Below are 27,875 nucleotides of genomic sequence, written 5' to 3' on the forward strand. Positions count from 1 at the left end.
TTTAACCTCAAGAAATCGTAACCTCACTTCTTAGGTCACTGGATGCAAAGACATCTGATCTGAGCTCATTCAACTCTTCTTCCTCCCCAAACTTCTAAATTGTCCATATCTTTACTTTTCTTTGACTTCTGTCTGAGAAGAAAAAAAAAAAAACCTCCCTCCCTCCAGTCAGCCTATGGCCTGCGCGGTGCCTGTCCTCGAGGCTGCTCCTGGCTGCTCTGCATTTGTGTTCCGCCCCTTTAGCGCCTCCGCTCTCTGCTTCCTTGGGCCCATTGCCACCTGAAGATGAGCAGACAGACCCCCCTCCACCCTGCTGCCTCCTACAAGGTCAGTGTCACTCCCGCTTCCTTCCCTTGCAAACTTCCTGGAAGAACAGTCTTCATGCGCCGCCAGCGCCTCACCCCTGGCCTTGCTCCTCGGCCGGCTCCGTGCAGCCCACCCTGCCTTTCTCTAGGCAGCTCTGAAAAACGACTGCTGCATCCCAATCAATAAATGTGCCACTCTCCACACGGCAGCCCTGCCTGGACTTCTCAGCCACACGTGACCCTTCTGACAAGCCCATTTTTCTGTGGATTCTCCACCCCCTTGATGCCTGCCCTTCTTCTTCTGATTTCTTCACCGAGGCATACGCAGTTTCAGTTCCTGATGCTTTTTTTCTCATATACCTTTTCCTGGGCTCGGTGCCTCGTTTCCAAATAAATTTGGGTGACCTTCACATCCATATCATCATCTTTTTTCTCTCTCATCAAAATTTCAGCACCATAAAGGACATCTTCATTCTGAGCACTAACTACCTCAACGTCACGAAGCCCAACTGCAGTCTGTTTCTGTGGCGGTGCTTCCTCCTGGGTCTCTTATTTCTAACAATGACGTAGCCTTCAACTCAGACACCCAGTCTTGCCCATGAACTCATTGCTGCTTTCTTCCTATTCCTTCCCATCAGCAGGCAAGACGGCTTGTTCCTATCTCTGGAGCATCTCTCCCATTTATTCTGTATCACCCTATGTCCATTTCCCCTTTTCAAGGACATGCACACGCTCTTGTAAAAAGTTTATTATTTATTATTAATACTGTCATTAGATTCCTATTTGTTTCATCTGGTTCAAGACCCTTGAGAAACTGAAATAAAGGCCTTCACATCAGCATTTCCTTATGTAGAAATCTTCAGTAGCTCTGCATGGCCCACGGAAGAAGACGCTCACAGCTCTTCACCAACTCGTCAAATCCGCCTCTCCTGAGGGGCTCCCACACTTGCCCTGCAAAACAAATAATACATTCCCTTAATGTTCCCATGTTTTCTTAAGTTTTCATCCATTCTTCACTATTCCTCCCACTGTTTTTCATCATCTTCTCCATCTCTGCCTGCTACTAGGCTACCTTATGATATTTTCCTGAAAAAAAAAAAAGTAAAATACTACCAACAGTGAAATGCATATACATGTATCACATTGTTCTAAGCAAATGATTATAAAATAGATCTTTCAACTATCTAATATCCCACAGTGATTAGTATACTATATCCCTACTGAGGATTCTGTTTTAATGATTTATTTATTTAATTATTGAAGGTTAGCAGAGTATCCATGTGTATCAATAAATACTTGTTGAATGAATAAGTGAATTTAACTGATTGTTTTTAATTAGAATCTCTTGGCTCATTACCTTGATAGTTCTTGGGCCTGACAAGAGTTATCAATTTTGCCTTTATTTGTAATTTTATTCTCACTAATTTGTATACCACTTTGTATATGCTCCACCTATGGAAATATTTAAATAGGCTTATCCTTAAAGCAAATAAAGGAGAGTCAACACAAGCATAATTCATTTTCATAGTACTAATTATTATTATGGGGTATTGTGTATCTGCCATTATGTAACAGAAATTATAAAATACATTCTCAGGCAAATGACCTGTATGCCATGGGTTCACACTTCAGTGAACTGTGGTTGATAATTATCATTATAATAAATTTCCAAGAATAAACTACATTAGAAATCATTTCTAGTGTCCAAAAGTTTATAAATACGTGCATATATATGTACACCCACACAAAACAGACATATACATCTCACTTATTCTGTGTGGGCTGTGCACATATCCATGGTGGAAATTTCTTCTTTCAATGTGACATTTACTGAAAGCATTTGCAAAAGGATCAGCCCCTGGCCTCCAGGACCCTCCTTCCTTCTGTACATGCTTGTTCTTGCTTTCCTAGTATTGCTTCCTGACTTCATTTGTTCAATAACTCCTCTTGGTTGGTTAAAAATTGGCAGCCTAGGCTCAACTCTGTTTTTTGTTTGTTTGTTTGTAGTTGTTGTTTTTTACTCCTTAACAGTAATTTAAGTCAGTAAAATCTTGAGGCTTCATTCTCTGAGGGCAACTTGCCCAAAATTTGGCTGAATTTGCATAATCCTAAACTTCCGAGTTTTGCATGTGATGTTGTATTAACAGACATTCTGCCATAACATTTGCCCACCTTCTAATATGAGTTTCATGTTCCTGAGTCCCCAAGTCAGAAGATTTTTCACTTTACCTTGCCGTTGAACTCAGCTCCCTCAATAGTTAAAAAGTTATGTTAACTGAACATCCTTAGCTGTTAAGATTTTGAACGAGGTAGTGATGGAAACCCCTTTCAAATCACTCAGAAAGCAGTAAGAAAGACTCTTGGGATCTGAGGGAGGAAAAGATGGTCTTATTTGAGAAACAATTATTTCACATAATCCTATCAACAATGCCATGAGGCCGAAGCTATTAACTCCATTTCACAAATGAGAAATGAAGACTCAGATAGTCAGCATGGTTTCAGAGCTCACACTGTAGAGCTGGGACTTAGCCCTGTGACTTGTTATTTGGAAGCCCGCGTTGTCCCATTCCTCTGTCTGCGCTGCGAGGTTGCTCACGCCCTGGAAATATTCCTATGCTCTAACCACACTGAGACCATTCCATCCCATGCCTGCTTTCCTTCAGGCCCTCTTCTACTTTATTTAAGAATAATTTTCATCACTTGATTAGGAATCAGCTTAACCTACTTATGCTATGTCTGTTTACTGCAGAGTTGCTGTCGTAACCCAATTAAGATGCAAAATCCTTCTGAGCACCAGTATTTCTGAAATGGGCAAGTTTTTGCTCCAAGGGTCATTAGCCCTATATTATCACACCGTGCATATACTTAGTCTGCGTATATTATGTTGGATTTATATTTTCTTCTTTCTAAAATATATATATATATATATATGTATCACTTATCTTTATGGTTAAACTAATGATTTGATGAAAATCTGGATGACTTATAGGGAAACTTGATAATTTTTTAATTGATATTTCTGAATATTTATTCAATTATGCAAGGTAATGTTGCTCTATTTCTTTATAGAGTGTTGCTTAAGAGATGCCTAGAAGCCACCATGACCTATTTTTGAATCATGACTAGTTGAGCTTTTGCATGCTAACTATATTTGCTTAAATACAGGAACTCAGAAGTGTTGTCTTTTGAATCCTAGTCATACTAAGCTATGCTGGCAAAAAATTTTCAAGTCCATAGTGATTTCTTTTGTAAAGGTGCACTTCTCCTCCATTTGCTACATACAGGTCTGGAAGCTCACCTGAATGACTTACTCCAAGCAGTGAGTCAGGAATCCAGGCTATTTGCACCATCACTCCACTCTCTTGGTGTCTTTGCTGATAGACGTGTGATGCATACATTTCCCACTGGAGTTAATCACTAGACCTGTGGATCTACATCAGCCTTACTAAGAAGGAGGCTTACACATAGCTGGATTAAAAACAACAATTTTAAGAATCCCATCCTGAAACCACAGTTTCCTAGGTACACCCTCCATTACCACTCCTCTGATACCCTGAGCTTCATGACCTCAATTACCCAAAGTGCACGATCATCCCTACTTTGTGCTCCTGGTGAAACAGATTTCAAATGGCAAGTAGCTAAGCACCAGACAGGTTGAACTCCGTGTCTAGAGATACTGTAAATCAAAGAAGACCCATCTTTTAGAAGATGAAATGGATTTATACCTTTACTTGATCAAAAGTGCGCATTACAGCAAATCATCTCATTCACACAGATTCAATAAGACGTCATTTAATTCTCTTTGCCCGGCACCAGTGCCTGGGACTTGGGCGACTCAGTGTCCCATTAGGGATGGTGGGTTCTTTGTGCTGGACCACGTACCTGATCCCAGAAGCTAAAAACCAGCCTTTCCACAGGACTACTAAGAACTTTCCCATTGGTGCAGCCCAGAGGTACGGCATGTACAGTGAACTGCAAACGGAAACGGTGACTCTGATGGAAGCCCAGCCCCAGGCTCTTCATTCACGGCGCACGGGACTCCGGGCACCGCACTACAGGGAGGGGTCCTGTCGCCGTACTCCCTGAGGGAGGCAGCATATCTTACTGGAGAAAGCAGAGCCTTACACGTAAGCCCACTTGAATCTAAACCTCGGCTTTGCCACTTAAACCAGCTGCATGACTTGAATCAAATTACATAATATTCTGAATCCAACTCCTCCCAGAGAAAAATTGATGTTTCTAAGTATCCATCCAGCCATTAGCAAACATGTAGACAAAACAATAATGCAGCTGCCTGCTCTTCTGGATATCTTCACAACAGAAATTAGACATTTCAGCAAGGATTTAGTGTAAGGTGCAATAAGATTAGCTAATAGTTTTTGAGCACCTACATGGAACAGGCTCCAGGTAAAGCACATGTTCACAGAATTCCTTTCTAGCAGGTACTGTGACTACCCCTGTCTCACAGGATAGGTGGAAATTGAGGCACCTGCAGGGTGTGTAACTCGTTCCAGTTCATACAGAAAGTGTTTTAAAGTGAGGTTCAGAGCCATATCTACATGACTTCGCCATCCGAAAGGACTCAGGCGCTCACTTTGATGAGAGTGGTGTCCCAGGCCGGAGTATGGACGCCATCAGGCATTCTGTGCTATCAGTTCTTCGGAAATTGATGTGGTCTGAAAATATTGATTTACGATGCTAGTGTTTCAAATAGCCATAGCAAGCCCATTTTCATGGTAGAAAAAGGTGACAAGGAGATGGGGTAGGTCTGAAGATACCAGAACCACAATAGTTAAGTGAATTCCTAGGATGCTAATGTTGGGGAAAACTTCAGACCTTGAAAAGCCTATTAAAATAGTTCATCTCTTTGCTTGCTAACCCCCTTACCTGCTTATCTTTCTTACATTTGCTTGGTTATATATCTATACACACACATAGTTAAGCACACAGAAAATAAATGAATAAATGAATATCCAGGTTCTAGGATATCCAAGAAGGATGAGCCAGTTCTCCAGTCACACGCCCTGTGCTAATTCCCTGCAGGACATTAGCCCTGTTATTGCCTGGGTATTTTATGTAGTGATTATCTGTTTGTTTATTTACTGCTCTCTCTCCCTGCAAGGCTTGCTCCATGAGTTCTGGGACCTTTGTATGTCCTGAATGTCACTGTAATGACTGAAGAGGCGAGCGGAGTCAGGGACAAGGGAGGAAATGACCATGTATCACAGCACCAGATAACAAAGGAGAGTCTAGAGCTTGTTAAGGTCAAAAAAGGGAGAGAAATCTATCAACAAGACATGAAGGGTAATGTTAGCAAGTTGTGGTCTCTGTGCCTAGAGTAGAAATAGTCTGTTCATTATGTTCTCTTTCATATATGCACATGTGTGTCTATGTGCATGAGGATGGGGCGTAGTAGGTTAGAGACCAGAGAAATGGGGTAAGAAGAGCTCATAAATGTGTGTTTGTGGGCAGAGAGAAGCAGGACACCAGGAGTTGGCTCCTTACTATTGTAAACTGCAATGCTTATGAGTGAGCGAAGGATCCACTGAGAAAAAACAGTGGCCTAAACCTTGAGCAGCGGGCTGGGCAGGAAGCAAGGAGAGACTGGGCAATCTTGAGTGGGTGTGGCCCTTAGCTGTGGGAGGGGGAAGCGCCGAGGCAGGTGCTTGGACCGCTGACGCGAGCACCTGGGGACACTCAGCCCCCTCCTGGATCCAGGGCACACGGAGAACAGGGAGCGAGAGGATCGTGACTCACGTTGTGAGGACTTGAATTCAGCGTGTTATGGCCAGCCGGCATGCTAGTGGCGTCGTCAGTGAGTAAGGGAGTCTGACGCTTAAGAGAAAATTAAGTCTAGAGATTTACATTTGGGAGTCGTCAGCCAATGTATACCTTCACCCTTCCCCAAACCTCCAGATTTCTTGCCTGAAGTACCTGTTCATGATCATTCCTTAATGCAGAGACATGATCGCTCTACTTTCAAGGCATAGCTGCCCTACTGTAATAAACATGAAGAAGGAAAATCATTCTACAGTTCTCAGCACATATTCAGCACAGCAGTGTCCCATCACCAGTGGAACCGAGTAAGGTTATGAAATGTTAGATGTATTCCACCTGTTTTACGCAGCCATGGTTGAGGTTGCCGCTTGGCACCCGGGAGTTGATTTTAGACTACACTTGGGTCCTCGGGGAAATTCTTGCATCTCAGTGCGCGACAGGCATCACCAGAATGCCTTCTTCTAGCCATCCAAGAATTTGTCATGGCGATGACTGTCTCTGAGTGACAGGCAGTGTAAAATGCTGGTCAGGCAATGGGTCCAGACTGCCTGAGTCTGAGTTCTGGTTCCCCGGTTTACTACTCACGGAACCCCTTTGCTGCGCATGTCAGAGGAGGTACTAATAGCACCCACCTCAGAGGTTCACCTGAGCACTAAAGGCAGTTAATATCGTACAGTGCTCAAACAATGGTATACAAAGACATAAAGCAAATAAGTGTTAGCTCTTATTTTCAAAAATACTTAGAAATGACTCCCATGCTCTACTCACAGTAACTATTCAATGAATTCTCATTAAATCAGAGTGTTCATGGGGCATTTGCTAGACTACTTTTACAGAAGGAAAAATGGTGCCGGTAGTGTTCCAGGGAACGCCTGTGTGCCAGCTGTGATGCTGCCGAGCAGTGTGACATCAGCAGAGCTTGATACCTTGGCGAGAGGTGGCCAGGTGGCCATGGATGATCAAATCAACATACCCTGGGCTAGAGTAGAAGTCGCTGAAATTCCTCAAAGTCATATTGCTGTTGACTACCTCTTTCACACCTCTGTGATTCTTGTTTCTGATGCTGTCGTTGGGCTCTTGTGCATTTACGTCCACATCATTTATACATATTTATATTATATGTATATACATCCATATGCATTTATACATATGCATTACACATGATGCATTAGAAGAAATAAATAGAACCTCAGGATTATTACTCTGAATATTTTACATTCTTTACATATAAAATAAATGGTTATCTGTGTGTCACTTTTACAAATGGGCACTTCCTGGGCCACTATGTCCGTTATGTAAAAGGTAGGGAGAGGCCCACCTCATATATAATGGCAAACAGTGTGGACAGAGTGTAACTATGAAGTTTCAGTGAAGTAATTTCAAATAATGTAATAGAGATTTATTATGATGAAAAAATCAGAAACAAGTAGCCTGGAAATCTGAAATAGAGATCGTTGTTATCACTGTCACTCTTGTGTTTGCTGGTGGCCAGTATGAATTGTCACAAGCATGTGCCAGGTGTACTTGACACATGTTATGACCAAAACAACTTTATCCCTTGCAGCAGTTGGCTGGTAGATGCTGTTATTATCCTTGTCTTAGTGCTGAGAAACCAAGAAACAGAAAAGATTAGAAAAAATAACAATAACTTGCCCAACATCACAAAGGTTAAAAATCAGAGGAACTGGGAACTTGGCCAGACTGACTCCAGACCCCAGGCCAGACCAGCACACCCGTGTGGACAAAACACTGCACAGTTTATGAATCTCTTTTTGTGTATTTTATCTCATTCCATCTGTACAATAGCCTGCAAGGTAGGTTTTATTTCATTGTGTAAACTGCACAAGGCCACATGGAGAGGGACAAGGCTCACGCGGGAACCCGAGTCCTCTTCCTTGCAATCCCACATCTTTTCTTTCCACTGGAGTCTAGTCTAATGACTAGGCAATTCCTAGGAGTTGGTAAGTTGGGAAGGCGCTTGGTTGCAGAATGATCATGGATGCAAAGTGAAGATGGTTGGCTAGCAGACACAATGTGGAAAGGGGGCTGCATACACACTGATCTGTTGACTGTAACCAAGCAAACGGATGACATGTGGACACGATCAGGGGAGCTTTTTTGTAAATTCATGATATTAGTTGATGTGCACAGTGTAGTGAAAAACTACTGGATCAGGGTCAAAAGGCAGAGGCCCTGGGTCACCTGGCGTCAGTGATTTGAATACCTAATGATTTCTTCATTAGTAAATAAAGATAGTATCTGATGTTTACCTCAGAGACACTGTGAAAATCAAACAAGATGATATTTAATTTCAAAAACCTGGCATTCCTGTACCATCAAACATAGGATAAGTGTCCAATAAATGTATATGGAATAAATAAATGAATATATGACAGATTTGTGCAGCAGAAAGTAAATATATACATATAAATACACAAACCAATAAAACACATGTGACCATACCTCAGTCACCTGTGTGCCTATCACAGAAATGTTTGTATATCATAAATGCTCAGATTTATGTTTACAGAATCGAACCAAATTCCATCTCTTATGCTTCTGGTTCTTCAGTCCTTTGATGTAATACTCTTGAAACAGGGCTGTGGGGTGGGGGATGCCACCTGGCCGTGAGATACAGAAGCACAGATTTATGTCGCGTTGCCAGAACAAGGTCTGCTCGCCTCTCCTCGTCGCATCCGTTCGTCCGGTGTGCCTCCTCTGGAGACCCGCAGCGTGAGTCACCAGGCCAGGCATCATAGGAAATCAGAGGACAGTCGGCCACCCCATCCCTGCCTGGGGTGCAAGTAGGACCACAAGAGGTTGATTTGTGGCATTTCTGGAGAATAAGCAGGATGAGGTAAGATCTGGAGCAAAGGCAGGAAGACGGGGATCTGTTCACAGCAGTTCAGCTCTGCTGGAGCCTGAGAAAAGATATGAGCACTCAAGGGGCCAGTTCTCCAGGACTGAGGGGTTCTGGGAGATGGGGTTTGGAGTGAAAGCCAGGAGAGTCCGGTGCAAACCGGGCTGAGCTGGTCATCCTAGTGTGCACGTACGTGCAGCTCCCAGTCACTGATTATCGAGAGTATTAGTAGTGGAGGTATTTAGTGTGGCATACAAAAATAGTTCAGTACTTTGATAAAGTTTAATTTTAGTTTAGTTTAGTAATTTATCTAAATCAAAATAAAGTGATTTTTAAGTACAAACCCCTTATTTTAGGCTAGATCTATCTTTGTAAACTTCTTCTCTCTCCCTCTCTCTCCCTCTCTCTCTCTCAGTTTCTGTACTTCCAAGTGTGATCGTCCATTCCCTCAGGATCAGGTAGAGGCATATTGATGCATCTCTGGCTTCCTCTGCCAGAGAGAGAGCTCAGCAAATTAGCTATCAGATTCAACCGCAGAATTTGTAATTGGAGAACTGAGTTCAGATCTCTTTGCTCAATTTGACCTTGAGCAAGTGACTGTCTGTCCAAGCCTCAGTCCTTTGTGTTTGTGGTTGCATATAAGAACTAAACTATAGGAAATGTCAGGCGGCTAAATGTCTACTCAGCGATGCCCAAGTATCCTAAAATGAAGGCGGGATCGAGCCTGGGTAGGAATGTGTGAGCGAGATGCTGAGGCAGGTAGCAGGCCCAGCTGGAGGGTCCATGTACGACTGCGGCCTGAACGCCCACACCAGCATAGAAACAAGGACAATGGAGAAAACTGTCGTCTACAATTTATGGCATCTGTCACAAACTCAAGGGATTGGAGATTTAAAATAGTCATGTGTGGGCTTTCTGTCCCTCTCTTAGTAGGGGCAGCAAAGATGTACTGCACTGGCCACCACGCATGGGACACAGGCAAAGCCCCTTTGTAAATTAGTTTTCAAAGTGTCTCCTTGTAAATGCAACAAAACTATAGAAAACATGTAAAGCAAAGGTTGATTAAATGAATTATACCACCTAAAAAAGCCCTTACCCAGATCGGGAATCAGAACTTTGTTGGAACACTGAAACTTTCCAGTGTCCCCTCTGCTTCACAGCACCCACTCTCCTGCTAAAGAGTGATCACCATCTTGACTTTATTGGTGATCATTTTCTTACCTGGATTTTTAATTATATCACCCAAAGGATGTGCATACCATAAAAGGAGAGTTTAGTAATGCCTGTTGTTGAAATGTCATAAAGTGTCTTTATATACAGACTCCCTCTCTCTCAGAAACTCAAATATGTATCTATTTATGTTGAGCTGCCCACTGTCTGGATCTGGCTGGTGACATCTCCATGGTTTAGTTTAATATGCAACCCTGTCTTCTGCATTCTCTGTAATTTGCTATCTTTTGGAAAAGCTCTTTCAGGAGTGGTGCCATCTTCTGTCAGGTGGCACATATATCCAGTTATCTCGAGTGTGTATGTGAGTGTGTGTGTGTGTGTGTGTGTGTGTGTGTGTGTCATGTCAACAGCCATTAATTCTCAGTCCCCAGACCTGTTAATGTTCTATCACTCCTTCTTCATTTATTAGCTGATACAGTTCTATGGAGAGAAACTCCGGCACATCTACTCTTTAGTTACTCAGAAGTATAGCTGACACAGGAAAAGCAAGATGAATACTGGGTTCCTTCCTTTTCATTCACTTCTTGCTTTGCCCTCTTGTGTGTCAGTCTAGATCTTGACAAACATGTCCTATTTTGAATGCTACTGCATTTGGGAGGAGTAAACCAATAAACTTAAAAGCAATTAAAATAAATGCATACCCAACAAATGTTTTTACCCTTTGGTGATTTTATTTTTCCTGAGGATATTTGGAAAGATAGTCATCTACTCTTTCACATATTACCCTGTATTATTTCTGTCCAAGACAGATAATATCTAGTCCTTTGATATTTTTAAAACATTGTTCAGATGAACTCATTTGTCCCTGTCTACTTGAAACTTTATATTCTAATACCAGATTTTGCAGTTCGGTCATTGGGAAACCTAATCCACATATTCTAATGAAATTTAGACAACTTTGGAATTATGAGTTTCCCTTCATCCTTCAATTCTACGGGATGAGCCCACTAGTAGCAGAAGATGGAATCTTTCTAGGGTATATGGCCAAGGCTCACATTTGATAAGGGACTAAAATAGCTCCCCTTGCTTCCTGGAATAGAAACCAAAGAATAGGGGGACTAGTCCTGGATGACCAAAATAGACGAGAAATTGCTGATAGATAACTTCAGTTTGAAATTGCTCATTACATCACTGGAAAGTTCATTCCTTACTTTTTGATGACTAAGGAAACACTTTTTTAAAGCTATGTTTATTTATTTTTAAGAGCCAACTGCAAAATATTATGAGAAGAAAGCTCCAGTAAACAACAGTAGCTTTAATAATTAAGTCTCCTACTTGGTTTTCAAAGTCTGTCACACAAAGAATTTTTTATCAGTGGAGGAAGACAACACTTTCATTTATAGAGGAGTGAACCATCCTTGCCTTGCTGTGTCTTAATTCCTGATTTTTTAAAGTACAGAATGAAAATCTTGCATTCTTACAGCTCAGTGATAAGAATCCTTCAAAGAAATAGCAATGCTTATTCTGAGGATGTGAAGTCTAGCATAAGACATTTCATGGAAAGGAGTGCAGAGACTCAGAGAAAAATTAATTTTAAAAAGCGTTAAACATACATATTTTACAAGAGCAACCTAAGAAAATTGCTTCTGTTTGTGGCCACCACTGATTTTCATCAGTGTTCCCCTCATTGAAAACATTCTTTTCATGGAGGCATGAAATTAATTAACATCCACTACGATTGGTTTATAATTTGCAGGAAGTCCTCATGAACTTGGTTCATATGCGTGTTCCCAGTTATGATGCCACCTTCATGTAGATCTCTCAGCTTGGCCTTTATCCAGGCTGTGAGGTGAAATTAGGCCCAGAAAATCGGATTATTATGCCCCAAGGGGAATGGTTGAGAAGCAGCACAATTATTGCTCATCTCCTTGCTGGTGTTGAGGTGTTCCTAGTTGCAAAGCCAATTTGTTAACAATTAGTACTCATTAGAATCACTTCCTGTTATTGATTCTGAACATTTGACAAAGTACTCTTAGGAAACTGGACCCCCAAAAGTAGCTGTACGTAAGTGCTGAGCAATTAAAAATCTTCACTATCCAATGTAATTCCTAACCAGAGTCATCAGTTTCCAAGTAATTATTTTTGCTTTGGACCCCACCTGCTATTCAGCCCAGTTTAAAGATGTGCTAGGACAGGGACATACTTCTGAATTAGCAGAGGTTGTGGACAAGTCAGTATAAGAACAAAAGGAATGTTCTTTTATTATCTGCTTTAGCTGTTTGTAGGAGCAAAAATTGCCAGCTTGCCACACAATTCATATATTTGTGAGAGTGTGAAATTAAATGTATTACTTCTGTTATCTAAACATCTAGCTTAGTTCTTAAAATCTGTCCACCTTTATGCATTATGAACTCTAAATATAGACTCGTAGATGGAATCATTGTGCTTTACATTAGAATTTAAATATTGCCAATGTCAGCTTTCTGAAATATTATATATGACTTTAATAAAATTAGCATAAATACTATATGCATTTGAAATTTTTCTCAGAAAAGACATTGTATTTGTATAATTTTAAAATATAGATCTGCATGCATTACAGTGCTGCAAATTCATATTCAATATATATACCCTTATTATCTAATTAAAATATTTATTATCTGTACAAGTATCATCTACTCATACTTATTTAAATGTTCTTTATCTAGACCAGGAAAATGTGCCATCTTTCCTCTCAACTAAGTAATTAATGGTCTTTAGGTATGAACCAGGCAGTTATTTTTGTAGGATCAGAATTAAAACTGCATGATGCCCCCCAAATTGTTCCTTTTCCCCATCACTCCCCAAATTTTCCTTTGCTTCTGGGTTTATCTCATGAATTTAAGTAATCGTTCCTGTTCATCTTCCCCAGAGTTAATAATGCTGAAAATAATTCTTCTAATTGTTGCAAAACACGGAGATGTGAACTAAGTGTATTTCTGTTTCCGAATTTCTTATTCCCCTGTTAAAAGCTTTCATCAGTGGGGATATATCAAGTGTATGTTCTTTTTGGAAATGCCCTGTGCTCAACCCCTCTATCCTTAATAAACAGAGATGGTATTGACACAACTGAATTTTGTTGAACCACACTACATTTGCTTCTTAATTAGTGAATATTCATCTGTCATCAGCCGCAGCTATGACACCCCTCCCTGCTAACATGTTCTGTCATAAATAATCAATGAGGCACTATTAATATTCATGAGCTGGAATCTGTGTAGTCATGTGCGCTGATGCAGAGACAGGGGGAGTGTTGCCATGAAATGCCTGGAAAGTCCGCGTGTGTATCCGTGAGTGCAAGACACTCACTCGGGGAAGGCGAAGAGGAGCATGCTGCTCGCGCAGCCCTGGCTGGCGCTTCCAGCGGACCGCGGTGGGTCTGTGCTTCTGGACCGAAGTGACTGATGAAAAACAGTAGCCAAGTCGGGAGGGTGCTTCCCTTTCAGCTCACTTGCCTCCCAGTTCTGGGGAAATTACAAGACTCGCGCGCTCTCTCTGCTCCTTAGAATGGGCTGCAATTTGTGCACTTTCCAGAAGAGAGAGGAACACTACAAACTGCTGTACGAAGTTTGCCAGGTGAGTGCAGACAGGCGCCGCGGCCGGGCGGCCAGGCTTTGTGCGGGTCTGCAAGACGGTCGGTGGATGGTGCCTGTCGCTTTATTCCTTCTTTCAGGAGATTCAGAACTGAGGGCAGCCTTGCTGGTCGGGGGGCTTTTTATTTCGGGTTGGGGTGGCAGTTTTCAGCCTCCTCGCCACTCCCCCTTCGGAGGACTTCCTGTGGGATTCTTTTTAACATTTTTTTCTATCTGCTGCCAAGATGTCAGTCAACTAAAAGGAGAAACATTGAGATCCAAGATGTCAGTCAAGTAAAAGTAGTAACGCTCTAATATTTTGAGACACCTCTTTCATTTTGGAATCATGTTGACATTTGAAAATCAAGTGTATCATTGTCTGCATAAATATTGGGATTTAAAAGGTCTGGGATCTCAGTTATTTTGATTAGATAGGAAAAGTTTCTTGCCAAATCTTGTTAGCCAGAGGAATTATTTGATTAACTAGGAATTTTTGCTTTGGTTTAACAGAAAGACTTGGTATGTTTGTATCATATGAGGAAAAACTATGCCATGTCTTGGCTGTAAAAGGGGATAAAGGAATTTTCTTGTCACTTGTTCTTGGAACCTTTTTTACATATATATTATTGTCTGTTTAGTAAGAGAAATTAATTTAAAGAGCTTATTACAGTGTGTGTGTTCTAGGGAAAAAAAAATGTATAAATTCAGGTGTTCCTTTAATGTATACCTGAGGGCTTTTCAGAATAAAAATAAGAAAACTATATCCCTAACCTTCATCATCTTCATAGAATTCTATTAATTCTTCATTTTATTTAGGCAGGTTTCCCTTGGTGTGTTTGCTCAAGTACAGATGTCTTATTTGTCAGTATAAAGTTATTCCACCCTTCCTCTGGTTTGCCCCAAATATGACACGCCTCCCCTTTTGTTTTTTAGACAATATTGCTGATGAAAGATAATGTTTGGGGGGCCGGTGGCCCATGGGCACAGCAGTAGCCAAGTGCCCGCTGCCTCCTGGTTCCCTTGGATCCCCCCCCCCCCCACCGATTTGGTTCCTTCCGCAGCGGGCTAATTACAAAGTGGATTTGCTACACATGAAACAGCCTCCTCAGTTGCAATGTTAATGCACATTTTCATGGTAATGTGATCAGAGGCTCATTAGCCAGTTTCCAAAATGATCCTCTGCATTAATTAAATTTAAAAATGACTCCTTTATCACCACAGAGAGGAAAACGAAGATTAACATTGTAAAATTACACCAGGGGCAGTACCTTTCACTCCCTTTTTTACTGCAAACTTGCGAAGACAGGCTAAAATAATATTCATTTCCTAGGTGAGCGCTCAGCCGCTTGGACTCAGGAAAACAGGCTCCAGGTGGAACGCTTTCCTTTAGTTTGGTTTGTCGGAGTTTGAGTTCCAGTATTGTTTTCCTTTGGGTGGTGGGGGGAGTAGATTAATTGACGTTTTCCTCTGAATTGCTGAACTAATGTAAAAGTGCACTGTGAAGGAGAGCTAGTGGCATCCTCCTGACGATGCCTAGGTTAGGCTGTTCATGTCCTGCTAAGAATCTGGCAGGACTGCTGCACCCGGAGAGGACCACTGTGTCTGCTTAGGGGCTGGAGCCTTTGTTGGAGATTTTTAAAACGCTTGTCTGTGAGTTTTGCTTTTAAGTGCTTCCTAAATCTTGAGGAAAATAGATAAACCGAACTCTTTATTATCTCCACCTGCACTCCTCCATATATTTATTTTATTTTCTCTACTCCTGAGTTGCAGTACTTATGATCTTTAATAAGGGTGGTGATAAATGAAGCATTAGCTTCCATTTAACTGGCTTTTATTAGATAAGTTAAAACCCTAGCTTTAAAGGTCTTGCATGCGTTTTCCAAGGAGAGCCCTCCTACAGCTTCACGTTCTATTTTACTGAGTTAATGGAATAGATAAGATATCAAAGGAAACCAGTGATAGGCTCATATAATACGCCGGAGCCCGTGTGGTGCTGCAAACTAGTTTCTATTTTTATTTGGAGGAGAGCCAGCTCAGAGCACACATGAAAGTGAGTGTGCCCTTCATCAGGTGTGCACGAGGGCACACAGCTGCCCCCGTAAGAGAAGATACCACTTACAAAAGTGACTTGAGCTTGGCAGCCTAGGAGCTTCATTTCTAGCTGGTGTATTAAAATGAATTAGCTCACACAAACATTAACACCTGTTTGTCCAAATCATATTTATTTATAGACTGGCAGTTCTCAGATCATGTGCTTTTTTGTTTCTTTGTTTATATTTCTTAAAAGCTAAGGAGATTCAAGTTTACCAGGGGATGTGAACATTTAAGATTAGTGGTGAATACTAAATGCATGACCGAGAGCAAAACGTTTATTTCTATATAATAGAATGATTGTGATGTTGAACTTTCTCACATTCCTAGATTTAGCAATCTGGTAATATGGGCCAATTAGAATATGCTTTCAGGTTTATAACAAAGGCAAAAAGCAGTAAACAAAAGCAAATGTGCTCACTGAGGAGTCTATGGAGACAATTGGAACCGTGAGCTGAAGTGTGAAATGAGGTCAAGTGTATATTTTGTTGCTGCTTTTGTATTCCTGGAGGAGCTCGGACTTTCAATTGGCAGAGAGAAGGAATGTCACTTCAGGAAAATTATTTTCATCCAGAGTTGGGCCAATCAGGCTCCAGTATGAACACAGAAGCAAGAATCTAGGGCTTGGGTAGATCCAGGAACCACACCACACGGTATTCATGCATCTTTATGCATCTATTAACTTTTGTATGTGCCATGGACACTATGGTTATCCCCAGTGATTGATTTATTCAGAGTAGGTTACTTATTAACCTCTTAAGAATTAATAAATGAGTAATTTGAAAAATGCTTTTCTATTAGCAAGAACCAAATTGCCTGTTTCATATTAATCTGATTAAATAGCCACCTGTAGCAACACAGCTTCCATAGCTTGTTTTTAAGCATTTCTGACCTAATAACAGATTTACTTCTGAGTGAGACTGTGTGGTAACACCTAAATCTATTGACTTCTGAGTTTGGTTTTTCATACATAAATCAAATGCAATTTCTTGAGTGATTAAATAATGGAAACTATCAATTGGGTGTTAGCTGGTGTTGAATAGTGTGTTCAAAATGTGGACAAATATTTAAAAGTTCATACTGTCAACATAAAAACTGTTCATAAGATTTCATTAAGGCCTATAATGTGATATGCAAGATTCTTCTCTCACTCATTTGGCAAATTAGAGAAAAGAAATTGCCTATAATCTCAGGAAAACCAGAAGTAAAATAATACTAGATCTCCAGGTAGTGTGACTGCTGTCCCCTTCTGAGGGGACATTGCTGTGTGACACAGAGTTGATTTCTTCCTTTGACTGGTTTGGCACCGCTCAAAGGTCTTCCCACAGCTTGATTCCCTCAATTAGTGACACAAACCGAAACAAACCTGCATTGAAAATAACCAACACTAGCAATGTTGAGAGCAGCTAACAGTAAGCACTCACCATCTTCAGGCGCTGTGTGTTAAGCACCTTTTCTCGAAGCACCGCCTTATTTCATCTTCACAAAAACTCAGTAAGGGCTTAGAGGACCACTTCCCGCAATGTAGAACGTGCCTGCCTCTTCTGTGCGTCAGTGAGTTTGAGTCTCATATGATCTTTCTGGTCTAGCTACTGTTTTATACCCCTCAGGAATTTACTTAGGAACATACCCAAGTCATGGTGCCTCAGTTACTTAAAATAAAGTGGAACTTCTCATCCCAGTCTATTCAAGGCCCTGAGCTGGTCCTAGGTTCATTTCCAGCTATCTGTCTAACTGATCTTCCCCTAGACAAGTGCGATTTATCATCCCTCCAGACCAGTTCTTTTTGCTCTTTTTTTTTTTAAGTCCGCTTCCCAGCGTGGGCCTGTTGGAACTTTGCTCTTTTTCTTCAGCCCCGTGGACTCCCTCTATGTCCATCTGCACCACTGTCTATTTTCTTCCACCACTAGTTGTACAAACCCTTTGGGTTCAAATGTCTCCTTGCATAGAGAGTTTTTGAAGTTATGGATTTTTAAAAATTTATGTCTTCCAAACATGGAACTCTCATAATATTTTGCTTTTTTAGAGTTCCTTTTTCATAGTCATCTGCCTGGGAGTTGTGGCCAGTTCTTCATGACTCAGTTGTGACCTTTCTGAGGACAGGCAGGCCAGGCACATGACTTCCCTTTAACCCCTCTTACCAGCAGACACCCCTCAAGGCCCACCACAATGCCCGGCATGTCCATAACCTCTTTAGAGTGAACTACCCCGTTCACAGCTTCTGGTAAAGGACCATATCTCCTGCCTTCCTCTCTACCCCATACCTAACAGCTGATTAAACCAGGGCCAGTAACCTGGTGCATGAAGTTGAGGACTTAATTAGGTTTTTTTTTCCCACTCTTAGAAATTTATAGTGGGAACAGTCCATTAGTAATGGGATTAGGATACAAAGAAATGTGGAGAGAGGAGGCCTTAAGTAGTTAGAGGAGCCTGGAGGTCTGTGGTCTACCAGATGCTTGAGAATAAGCTCTACCAAGAGACTCAGAGACACCTGAGAGGTAAGGCCACATGGGTCATGAGAAAGAGAAGCAGACAGACTAACAGCAGATCCTCAGTGTGGCCTCACTTTCCCATGTCCAGTACAGTCCTATGGTAAACCCACATTTATTTTCATTTGCTTGAATGACGTGGCTATTCCTTACAGTCAGAAGAACAAATGAGGACACATCGATAATGCCTTGGTTTTATTAACCACCTGGCAGGTGCCTTACCCTCTAGACATGTGGTTCATGCCCATACATTTTCAGGGAGTTCTGATTGCCTGATAGGTGCCAAGTCCTGGTCTTTGCCATGAGGAGCGCATGTGTGATCATCCTTGCTGTCACATTCAGCAGTGCACACTCCATGGCAGGGGAGAGACACGTAAGCAGAGCATTCTCATGCAGTGTGGTCAGTGAAGCATGGAATCAAGCATTGAATCAGCAGAGATGTTGACTGTTCACTGTTAGAGCACAAAGATGCTCAACATGGTGGGGGCTTCAGGAATTGAGGAAGAGAAGAGAGAGAAATCAGAAAGATGGAAGGGTGAAGAAAATCCATGCGGGTAGCAAACAGATGATAGGTGTGAATGACTTGGAGCAGGGGAACCAAGTGGTACGTGTTAGTAAAACCTAAAATGGGAGGCAGCCTCCCAGGCCGAGGATGAGAGGTGGGCAAGACCAGGTCCTAGGGAGTGTCCTGTGTCCTGATTCTTGTTTGTTTGTTCAGTTGTTTATTGACAGGAGAGAACTCTCTGATAATGGCTAAGAGGGTGGGCTTGGCTGGGGTGGGTCTGGGGACAGTTGTTGGCATGGTACACGACTACAGCAAGGGAGACCAGTTTGGAGGCTATTATGGAGGGTGAGTTAGTGGTTGAAAGAGTGTAAAAGGGGAGACAGAATTGAAACCCGTGGAGAGGTAAATTCAGTAGGTTTCTGGCTTGTGAGACTGGGTACATGTAGTAAAATCTACAGGGAGAAAAAGTAACGGAAGGGAAGGGAATTCACGGGAGCAGAGAGAAGGCTGTTGAGTTCATTATGGGCTAAGCCATGTCTGGCAGACAGTGAAGGATCGATACAAAAACTTGACATTTACATGTTTTTTGGACAAGCTCACCCAGAAAAATGAAAAAAAGTGTGGAGAGTTGTGATCAAGAACACAACATCGAAACATAAGAAGGTGAAAGTGTTAAATTTTTATAGAGTGAGAAGAACGAGGAGCAGAAAGTTGTGGGAGAAAAAGCGGAGAGGAGGGAACTTTGGAAAAGGAGTGTCCAACGTGGTCCGGCTCTGCAGAGTGCAAATAAGTTAAGAACCACAGTGTCTTTGAATCTGAAAATGTGTCCTTTGCTACCCCGGTCCCTCTTCAGGAGCTTCCTGCTCCAGCTGCTGAGCAGCATTGCTGAAAACTTCAGCTGTCGGCCCCTCCAGGGACTGTCTCAGCTGCAGAAAGCCCACGGTTACTCCCCCCCAGGAGTCCCACATGTGATGACAGGCTGACGCAAGCGTGTGTGGGCCTGGCCGTCTCAGCCTGCACCCGGACGGTCTGAAAGGCAGGTCCAGCCCCGGAGCCCCTGCGGCGGCTGCTTGGCCTCCTTTGCATTTCATCTCCCCCACCACCACCCAGGCTGCTTCCTTCTTCTCCCTTCCTCATGGGAGCACTCTTAGCAGAGATTTCCCACCCTAGACTCAGCCTCCTGGAGAACTGATCTGGGCAGAGGTCGATGATGGCGACTACAGAGCCCCTGTAGGACAGAAGCGTGAACCAAACCCTGGAGTGGTGGATTCCAAGAGGGGCTCGATTAGACTGTCAGGAAGTTTCTCTGAGATGAGGCAGGCAGATTATCAAAAATAGAGTCACTTCTAACATTGGAGTGCTGATTGTCTTAGCTTTTGTTTTTTGTGGGTTTTTTTTGGAATGCAAAATTACTTAAAAATGGAAGTCATCTCTCAAAAGTAAGATAAATTGACTTCACATCTTGTCATGTTGAGATAGTGATGATAATATGATTCAAACTAAAACGTATATTTAGCTAGACTCTCCCTTATCTAAGACTTTTGAAGAAAACCTTAAATTTAGAGTGTTTTGATATGAAAAAGTCCTTTTGTTAAAGAATTTTTAATGATTATAATTAATCTAGGTGGGTTTAAATGAAGTACCTTTCCCTATTGGAAGGATCCAAATATCCTTTATTAAAATATACAAATTTAATTTCTTCATTTCACCAATTTCTTTATATTTTCTCCACTTGCTGATCTAGGCCTAGGAAAAAGTCAGTCATCTCTAATTGCATATCTTTCTATTTAGATGAAATACTGTAGGAAAACATTTTCACTGGTTCCATGTTATACACAAGGGAACATGTTGCTGAAAATTCACCTGATAGATATGCTGAGATATTTGACTCAACTCAGTTTGCCGGTTAAGTAGGATAATCTGATTAGAAAATTCTTTAATTTCAGTTTTTGTTGAAAATATTTCTAAAAAACATGATCTTATTTACATAACTACTTAACGTATGCACACTTGTTATTTATATCCAATCACGTTAGATAGTAACAAACGAGCGGCTCACCTTTAGGGAACGGTGGGGTCTCAGCTTCACAGGAGGAACTGCTTCCGAAGAGTGATAGCAAGAACCTCCTTCCAAGACAGCCAGTCACTGTCTGGTCCATCCATTTTCTGTAAGGAGAATTTCATATATTGAATTTTCACAAGTCATTGAATAGGTACTCAATCAATCTTAAGCAATTAAGAAAAGCCAAAAATTAAATCACTAGGAAATCAAGATGAGGCCCCTGGATGGTTCTGGGAGTGAGGCCCGCCCTGGAAGCGCTCCTCATCCACGGGGCACAGGCTCTGCCCCAGGCTCCGAGTCGTCTGCAGTTTTCTCCCATTACCCATCCATACAAGAATTTGAGGAATCATTCTAAAAGGTGTCTTCACCTTGTGACTCCTGAGGGTGGCGGGGCGGCTGGGTGGTCCTTTGGTCTTCATATTTTGGATTCTAGGTAATTCAAAGCCAGCGGTGGTTTTCATTTCTAAATGCGACCTTTCCAAAGTCATCCATGTAACCTGTCCCGGCACCAGCTCCCTTCCAGCTTATTCATTTCTTCTTTCTTAATCCTGTCACTCACAATGTGGAATAACAGCTTTGAAAGGCTTATTATGAAGAGTTCATTGTTTCCTTCAACAACAAGCTTAAAAGGTAGCAGCCCCAGGTCCTCCAGTGTTCTGACATAGGACGTCTAATTGCCAATTTGCACCATCCTGCAACAGGCTGTAAATTTTGCTTCAGGTTGTTTGGGTCCTAGAGAAGCTTCCCTCACCCCCACCCCCCACAGACACGCTTCTGCTTTATGTAGCTTTTTAGAAAGATTGTAGGAATCGTTTTTTCTTTTTAGAAACTTGCTCTCATCTCAGCGGAAATTAGATTTTTCTGAACTAACCTCTCACTTCCAATCCTCTTAAATAACTGTTTCAGGTGCTTTTGCTTAAAAACAAAAAAAACCTCTTTCCACGGCATATGAATAAAAAGAATTTAAAAAATATTTAGTATGGTTTAAAAATAATACACCCACAGATTAAAGACCACTGTTGTTATCAGTGACAGCAATGTCTCTCTCTAACTGAATCATGGTAGAATTCAGATATTAACGTTTTTAAAGTAATGGAAAGCTGAGGAAAGAGTATTTCTCACTGAATAACCACAAATAATTAACGCTGTACCTGCTTCGTGCTCAGCACTGTGCTAGACAGTTAACAGAGGATACAGAGGAATCATAAGCTAAGAAGTCAGTCTTACCACGAAGGAATCAGAAGACAAACCCAGAAATGTGTGACCCTAACAGAGTGGACACTACAGGGGAAGGACAGTTTTAAATGGTAAGGGTAGTCTAAGGATCTTCACAGAATGGCTCAATCGTGGTTCTTATTTACAGTGGCCTAGGTTAGAAGCCAACTTCCACTTTTTACTTCAGCATAATTACTGTATATCCATTCAGTCAAAGGTGGTACACTTGGTATTAAGGATGAATTGTAAAGACCAACTAAAGGAATGTGACTACTAGGACGTATCTGGGGGAAATGCAAAGAGCTGCCTGACCGAGGCAGGATGTGTGGTGGGGGTCGTCGAGTGGGTCCATCTTGGTGCATCATTACTGCAGGGCACCGCACACCTACGGATGCAATCAACTGAGTCTCTGAAGCCAGTTCAACAACAGAATATGTGTGAACATCATTTGCTTGGCACTTTCCTTAAAAGAGCACAGCCGTACTAAGTTGACCCCAACAGATTTTGCCCCTCACTCCTTAACTATCCTGTGTATTTCCTTAGCTACTCATATTTATAACGTTTGAAGTTGGTTTTGCCTATGCAGTTGTGAACTTCAGTGTTAAGACAATACAGAAAAGAGTGAAAACGTTTTACCATGTTGGTACATGGGGTGTTACCATTCCATGAGTGCTGCTAAGTACCAGGCACAGTGTGGTACATGGCAGGGCACGGCACAGAGAAGGAACAGGGGCTTGGGAATAGAGCAGTGACACCACTTACTTCCTCTCTGACCATGAGTTAGTTACTTAACCTCATCAAGCCTTTGTTTATTAACATCAAACTTGAAATGCTTTTTGGATGACTAAGTGAGCATATATTTAAAGAGAATAACACATGGCAGAAATACCACAAATGGTGACTTTAGAGGTTATGCTTTCATTTCAGTGTAACAGTGACCTAATATTGTCCCGATTTTACAAGTGAGAAAACAGAGGCATAAAGTAATCAAGTGACAGGTTCATACTGTCAGCAAGAAGAACACCTGGAATTCAAATCAGGGTCTGCCTAACACCAAAGTCCACATTCATTTTACTGTAAATAGCAAACATCCCTCTTTCGGAGCTCTTCATATGTATCCACTGAGCTGAGCTCCTAGCACCCAGTAGGCCCTCAGTCAATATCTGATAAAGGAAGAAGAAAGAAGAAATGGGAGGGAGGGAGGAAAGAAAGACAAAAAGAAGGGAAATATTAGACGCTATTTCTCTTTCCCCTGGAAAGGCCCACAGGGGTCCTTTCTAGCATAAGGAAGAGAAGCAGATCATCTCTGCTACCTCGTTCCCCACCTGTTTCAACAACTGAAATCAAATCATCTCACGTGTGAGAGCCCATCAGTATGGGAAAGTGACGTGTCATTTCCACTTCTAAGAACTTGAAAGTCTTTCCACACTTTTCCATAAATCTGTGCCTCACAAGTAACATCCTTCCCAATGGGCTCTCTCTTTCCTCTTCTCCTAACAGTTCAAATTTTAGCTGAACCAAATTGTAATTTCCTATTTGAAACCAATGTGGTTTCCCATCTCTTTGCCTTTCAACACATGTCCCTTTTGCCCACCATGCTGTTTATACCCCTTCCCTATAAAAACCCTAATCCCTTATGACTCGTTTCATGGTTTGCCATCTGGAAAGTCTTCTCTGAACCCGGGACAAGGTGAGCCTTCCCAGGGCTCCTCCTGTTCAACGGTGCTTCACAGTCTGAAGTGTAGTCAGATGCTCTGTGTTCATGTTTAGTTTTTCTGCGCCTCTGCAGTTCTACCATATCATACGGTGCCTGGCTCACAACCGGGACTTAATACAAATCAAATCGAAGAATAGGAGTGGGGCCCTTGCGACAACTGCATTCACGAAGGCATTTTATTATTGTCTCCAGTATTCCCTGAGTTCTCTTTGAAAACAAGATGATTCAAGAAATTACATATTCTGTTTTCTTGATTTTGAAGATGTCATCGATTTTAAGGTACTGTTCATTGTAAGGCTCATCAAATTTAAGAATAGTTAGGGGTGAGCAGGGGTGACAAGTTACCACCTGTCATATGCCCTTTCATTATCAGCTGCATCCCAGTTTCAGAGTCAAGAAGGTATCGGGGAGAATTTGCCTTTTAGAACTGAGGAAAAACGGTCGTCACTTTTGTCAAAATAAAAACAAAAACAAAAAACACTCCTGGCCTTCCCTCACCCCTGAGGCACTCCTCTAGCCTGGCCTTTTCTCTCAACCTGAGGATTCTATTCTCCAGGTGGACCCAGCATCTTAGGTACCGATCTCAAAATCTCAGGTCATAATGCTTAATGATAGTTTTCATTCTCCGATTGTCAAACCAGCCGTAAGCCTGGGTATTCTTTCTCCTAGGCTTGTGCCGTTGTTCTCAGCTCACTAAGTTGTAGCCCGCCTCAAAACATGAATCACGCCTCACCTTCCCTAGGAAATCTTTCTGGAGTCCCTGAACTTGAATGGACCCCCTCTTTTCTTTTTCCAAGTAACCCAGTGCTTAGCATTGTAATAACATGCACCGAATAGTATCATTTCTCAATTTCCTTATGTATGATTTTTACTGGTCTCTGAATCTTTGGAGGGCAGAAACCTTGTCTTCACTCTAACCCAACACCAGACAGATGTGTCTTGAGTAAAGGATGAATAACTAAGTGCTAAGTGAATTGTGTGTGTAGAGCAATATGATGAAGGTGTCATAGAGGCAGAATAAGATGGGGTCTCTGCCCTCAAGGCATCATAACTTGTTCACAGGTAACTGTAATGCAAGGTTCAATATTATTTCCATGGGGGAGAGAGCTAGAAAGGGACAACACAGTGCGAGATGTCACAGCCGTGATGACTTTATTTAGTACAGATAAAAATGGAAGCATCTGAAGTGCAATATGCTAGATAGAGATAGAGATGTACTGCATAAAGCAAAGCAGGGTTCTGTGTGCAGTTACATGAATTGATTGAGTAGCTATCATGTCTTCATTTGCTGCCTCCTATGCTGTAAAATTGAATTAGCTGTTTTGTGTAAAAATAGTTTAATGTGTATTTCTTTTTTTTTACATGATTTATGCTTTATATACATCATTGAACTAGTAAAGTATGGCTAAATTATCAAACTATTCACTTTATGTATATTCCTCCTTAGTATAAAAAGAATGTGAAGTGATGATTGCAAAATATGCTGGAAACTGCCTGGATTTTCCCTGATGATCTTTTTGGGTTTCATAATTACTCTAGAACTAAAATGAGAGTTTCTCCATGTTATCCTAATTATGATCCTCGAAGGCAGAGAGTAGCTTAAGAAAACCACAAAAATCATTTTAAGACCTTAAGCTCTAGGTAAAACGTTATCAAATCCAATAATATACTAAAAATATATGTTCCAGTGACTAAAAAACCATATTTATTTTACTTATTTTTCATTAGTACTTGTAAAAGTTAGAATATTCTTTGAGTCAGGAGGAATATAATAAGAATAAAGAAAATGCCCCTTATATGCCCAGTATCAGTGAAACTTTTTAGGAAACTGTAACTCAGTGACCCACAGACAACTTGGCATGGAAAGCTCAGGGAAGGCTGAAGTTGTCTTTGAATTTGAAAAAGTTGTTTTTTAGCAAGGAGTAATTTCCCATTCTCACAAAAATTAGTTCTGGACTGTGACAGGAATGTCCACGTCAGACTAGAATCTTTTCTAGATTCTAGGGTAATCAGAAGAAGGAGGTAAAGAGGGGGGATATTTTTGCTGCCTTGCTTAAACTACACATAAGGGTGGCATCTCTACATGAGGGTGAATTGCTCAACCTTCAAGAGTTTTTAAAATTTAAGAGTTTTAAAAGTTTTTTTCAGAATTGCACTGTATTATATTTAATGCAGTGAATAGAACTGAGAAAAAGTTGGACAGTGACAGCACTATTCCATTTAATGACATTTTCCTGGATGTGAATTAGACCTAAAGGTCTTTGAAAATATCTCATCCTGAATTGGCATAGACTAGATGGCTTGATTTAGTCTTCTCCACTTCTGTCTTCTGAAATAGAATATCATCAAAAAATACCAGTAGCCTCAGCAAATGTATAAAACGTACAAATGACTGTATGATCTTAACACAAACAGTAGATAATACACAAAATACACCCCAGTGAAGGCTATGCTGGTTCTTTTTTCAGGTTTGTGGGATCCATTTAGATGCTAACCAATCTAAAAAGTTGTTAAAACCAAGTTAAATATATAAAGAAGGGGCCTGACAGATCTATTATACTGTCATTCTGGTCTCTGGAAAGCAAAGTAGATCCTAGGTTTTAGGAAAATGGAAGTGTGGTTTCAAAACTGATTAAAAACAACAGTGATAAAATCATTTTAAGCAAATAGTATATACCTAAATAGCCTCCCTAGCAATTTCTATGTGAGATCACATTCATGACGTGATCTTCATGATGGATTACCATTTTCTGATGGAAATGATCATTCTCTGGCTAATTGGCTCTATCTCTGACTGATGAACGTGACGTGTTGGCATCCGTGGGGACCCAAGAACAGTATTATCAATGAGCTAATGACCACTCCCCTGGGCTTCCTCTTCTTCCTCCCACCATAAATCCTGGCTCTCACCTTCCAAACAACCAGAAAATCATTTTAAGACTGGTCCCTCACTTTGAAGTTTGCTTTGATGGCTTTGAAGTATTCACTGCTTTCTGGCCAGTATTATCTGTGTTTCATAGATCACAGAAAATTCTCAGAGAAGGAAAAACACCTGCTAATTTGAGATGTAGAATCTTCTGTTGATATTTTTCAAACAGGTTATTTCATTTTTTAATATCCTGTTACAAATTATTGCTTTTAGAAGGTGTATAAAAGACACATGGCTAACAGTACCTAGGGAAGTGCCCCTGACATTTTATTAATAATAGCATAGTATTCATATATGGGAACCAATGAGTGGTCATACGATGCCTAATGTTGCCTTGAATCGCTCAACAAGGAAACTGCCAGGACTAGCAAATGGCACCTTACCCCTGAGGTGTTAATACACTTTGATTAGTTGCTGGATTACATAAGGCCCACTACAATATAACTACATTTAAGTTATTAAGTGTTATATGTTTTAAATTTTTTTAAGTTCTATAAAAAGACATTGTCTCATCTGTGTAAGTTCTAACAAAGTGATAGTAAGTCACTTACCAATTGTGAATCTGAATGTCCCTAGTTATTTCATTCAGCCCTGTATTTAAATTCTTAATTCAAGGCAAAGGAAGAATGACTCCTTGATTATATATATTGGCTTAGGTTACGTGGCCCTGGAAACAGGCTGAGACTGAGATTGCATGTGAGATGCTTGGAGCAGGTCTCAGGAAGAGCAAAGAAGTGGCACCAGGCAATGGAAAAAGTCACCTGTGCCGTGGTCTCAGTGGGGACCACAGCTGAGGGCCGGAGACCTCTGAGGCTGGGCTGGGCCCAGAGCTGTGGCCAGCGAGGCAGAGCAGCCAGGCCTTCCCCATCCCCCCACTGTCTAACCTTTGGATGTGGAAGCCTGGGGGGAGAAGGCACAGCTTCGCACAAGGTGATTGATGCCCTCTGGCTGAGTGTGGCTCCTGGAGCAGGACAAAGCTGTGTGGCTGCAGCGCCCGCTCGCCCCGGGACTGGGGGCAGGAGGGCCTCAGTCCCCGAGGGGAACTTCAGTGCTCACCAAGCATGTACTGCGTACACCGGCTCATCTTGTAATGTGTGGACATAATTTCTAGTCTGTAATAAAATTCCCTCGCCAAAGGAATCT

At 41.5% G+C, this 27,875-nt stretch overlaps 1 protein-coding gene across 3 annotated transcripts in view; it reads left to right on the forward strand.

The window, feature by feature from the left end:
• Positions 1–27,875, forward strand: part of PDZRN4 (PDZ domain containing ring finger 4) — a 447,294-nt gene that overhangs the window by 174,809 nt on the left and 244,610 nt on the right. Inside the window, exon 1 of one of the 3 annotated variants that reach the window (XM_036889593.2) lies at positions 13,474–13,728. The exons of the other annotated variants lie outside the window; for them this stretch is intronic. Within the exon in view, the coding sequence (XP_036745488.2) occupies positions 13,660–13,728 (69 nt within the window). The 5' untranslated portion in view covers positions 13,474–13,659. Of the gene's footprint in view, positions 1–13,473; positions 13,729–27,875 lie in introns of those variants that run through there. 3 annotated transcript variants of the gene reach the window in all.

This window comes from Manis pentadactyla, chromosome 14 (genome assembly GCF_030020395.1).
Source record: "Manis pentadactyla isolate mManPen7 chromosome 14, mManPen7.hap1, whole genome shotgun sequence".
In the NCBI taxonomy this organism is placed as follows: Eukaryota; Metazoa; Chordata; class Mammalia; order Pholidota; family Manidae; genus Manis; species Manis pentadactyla.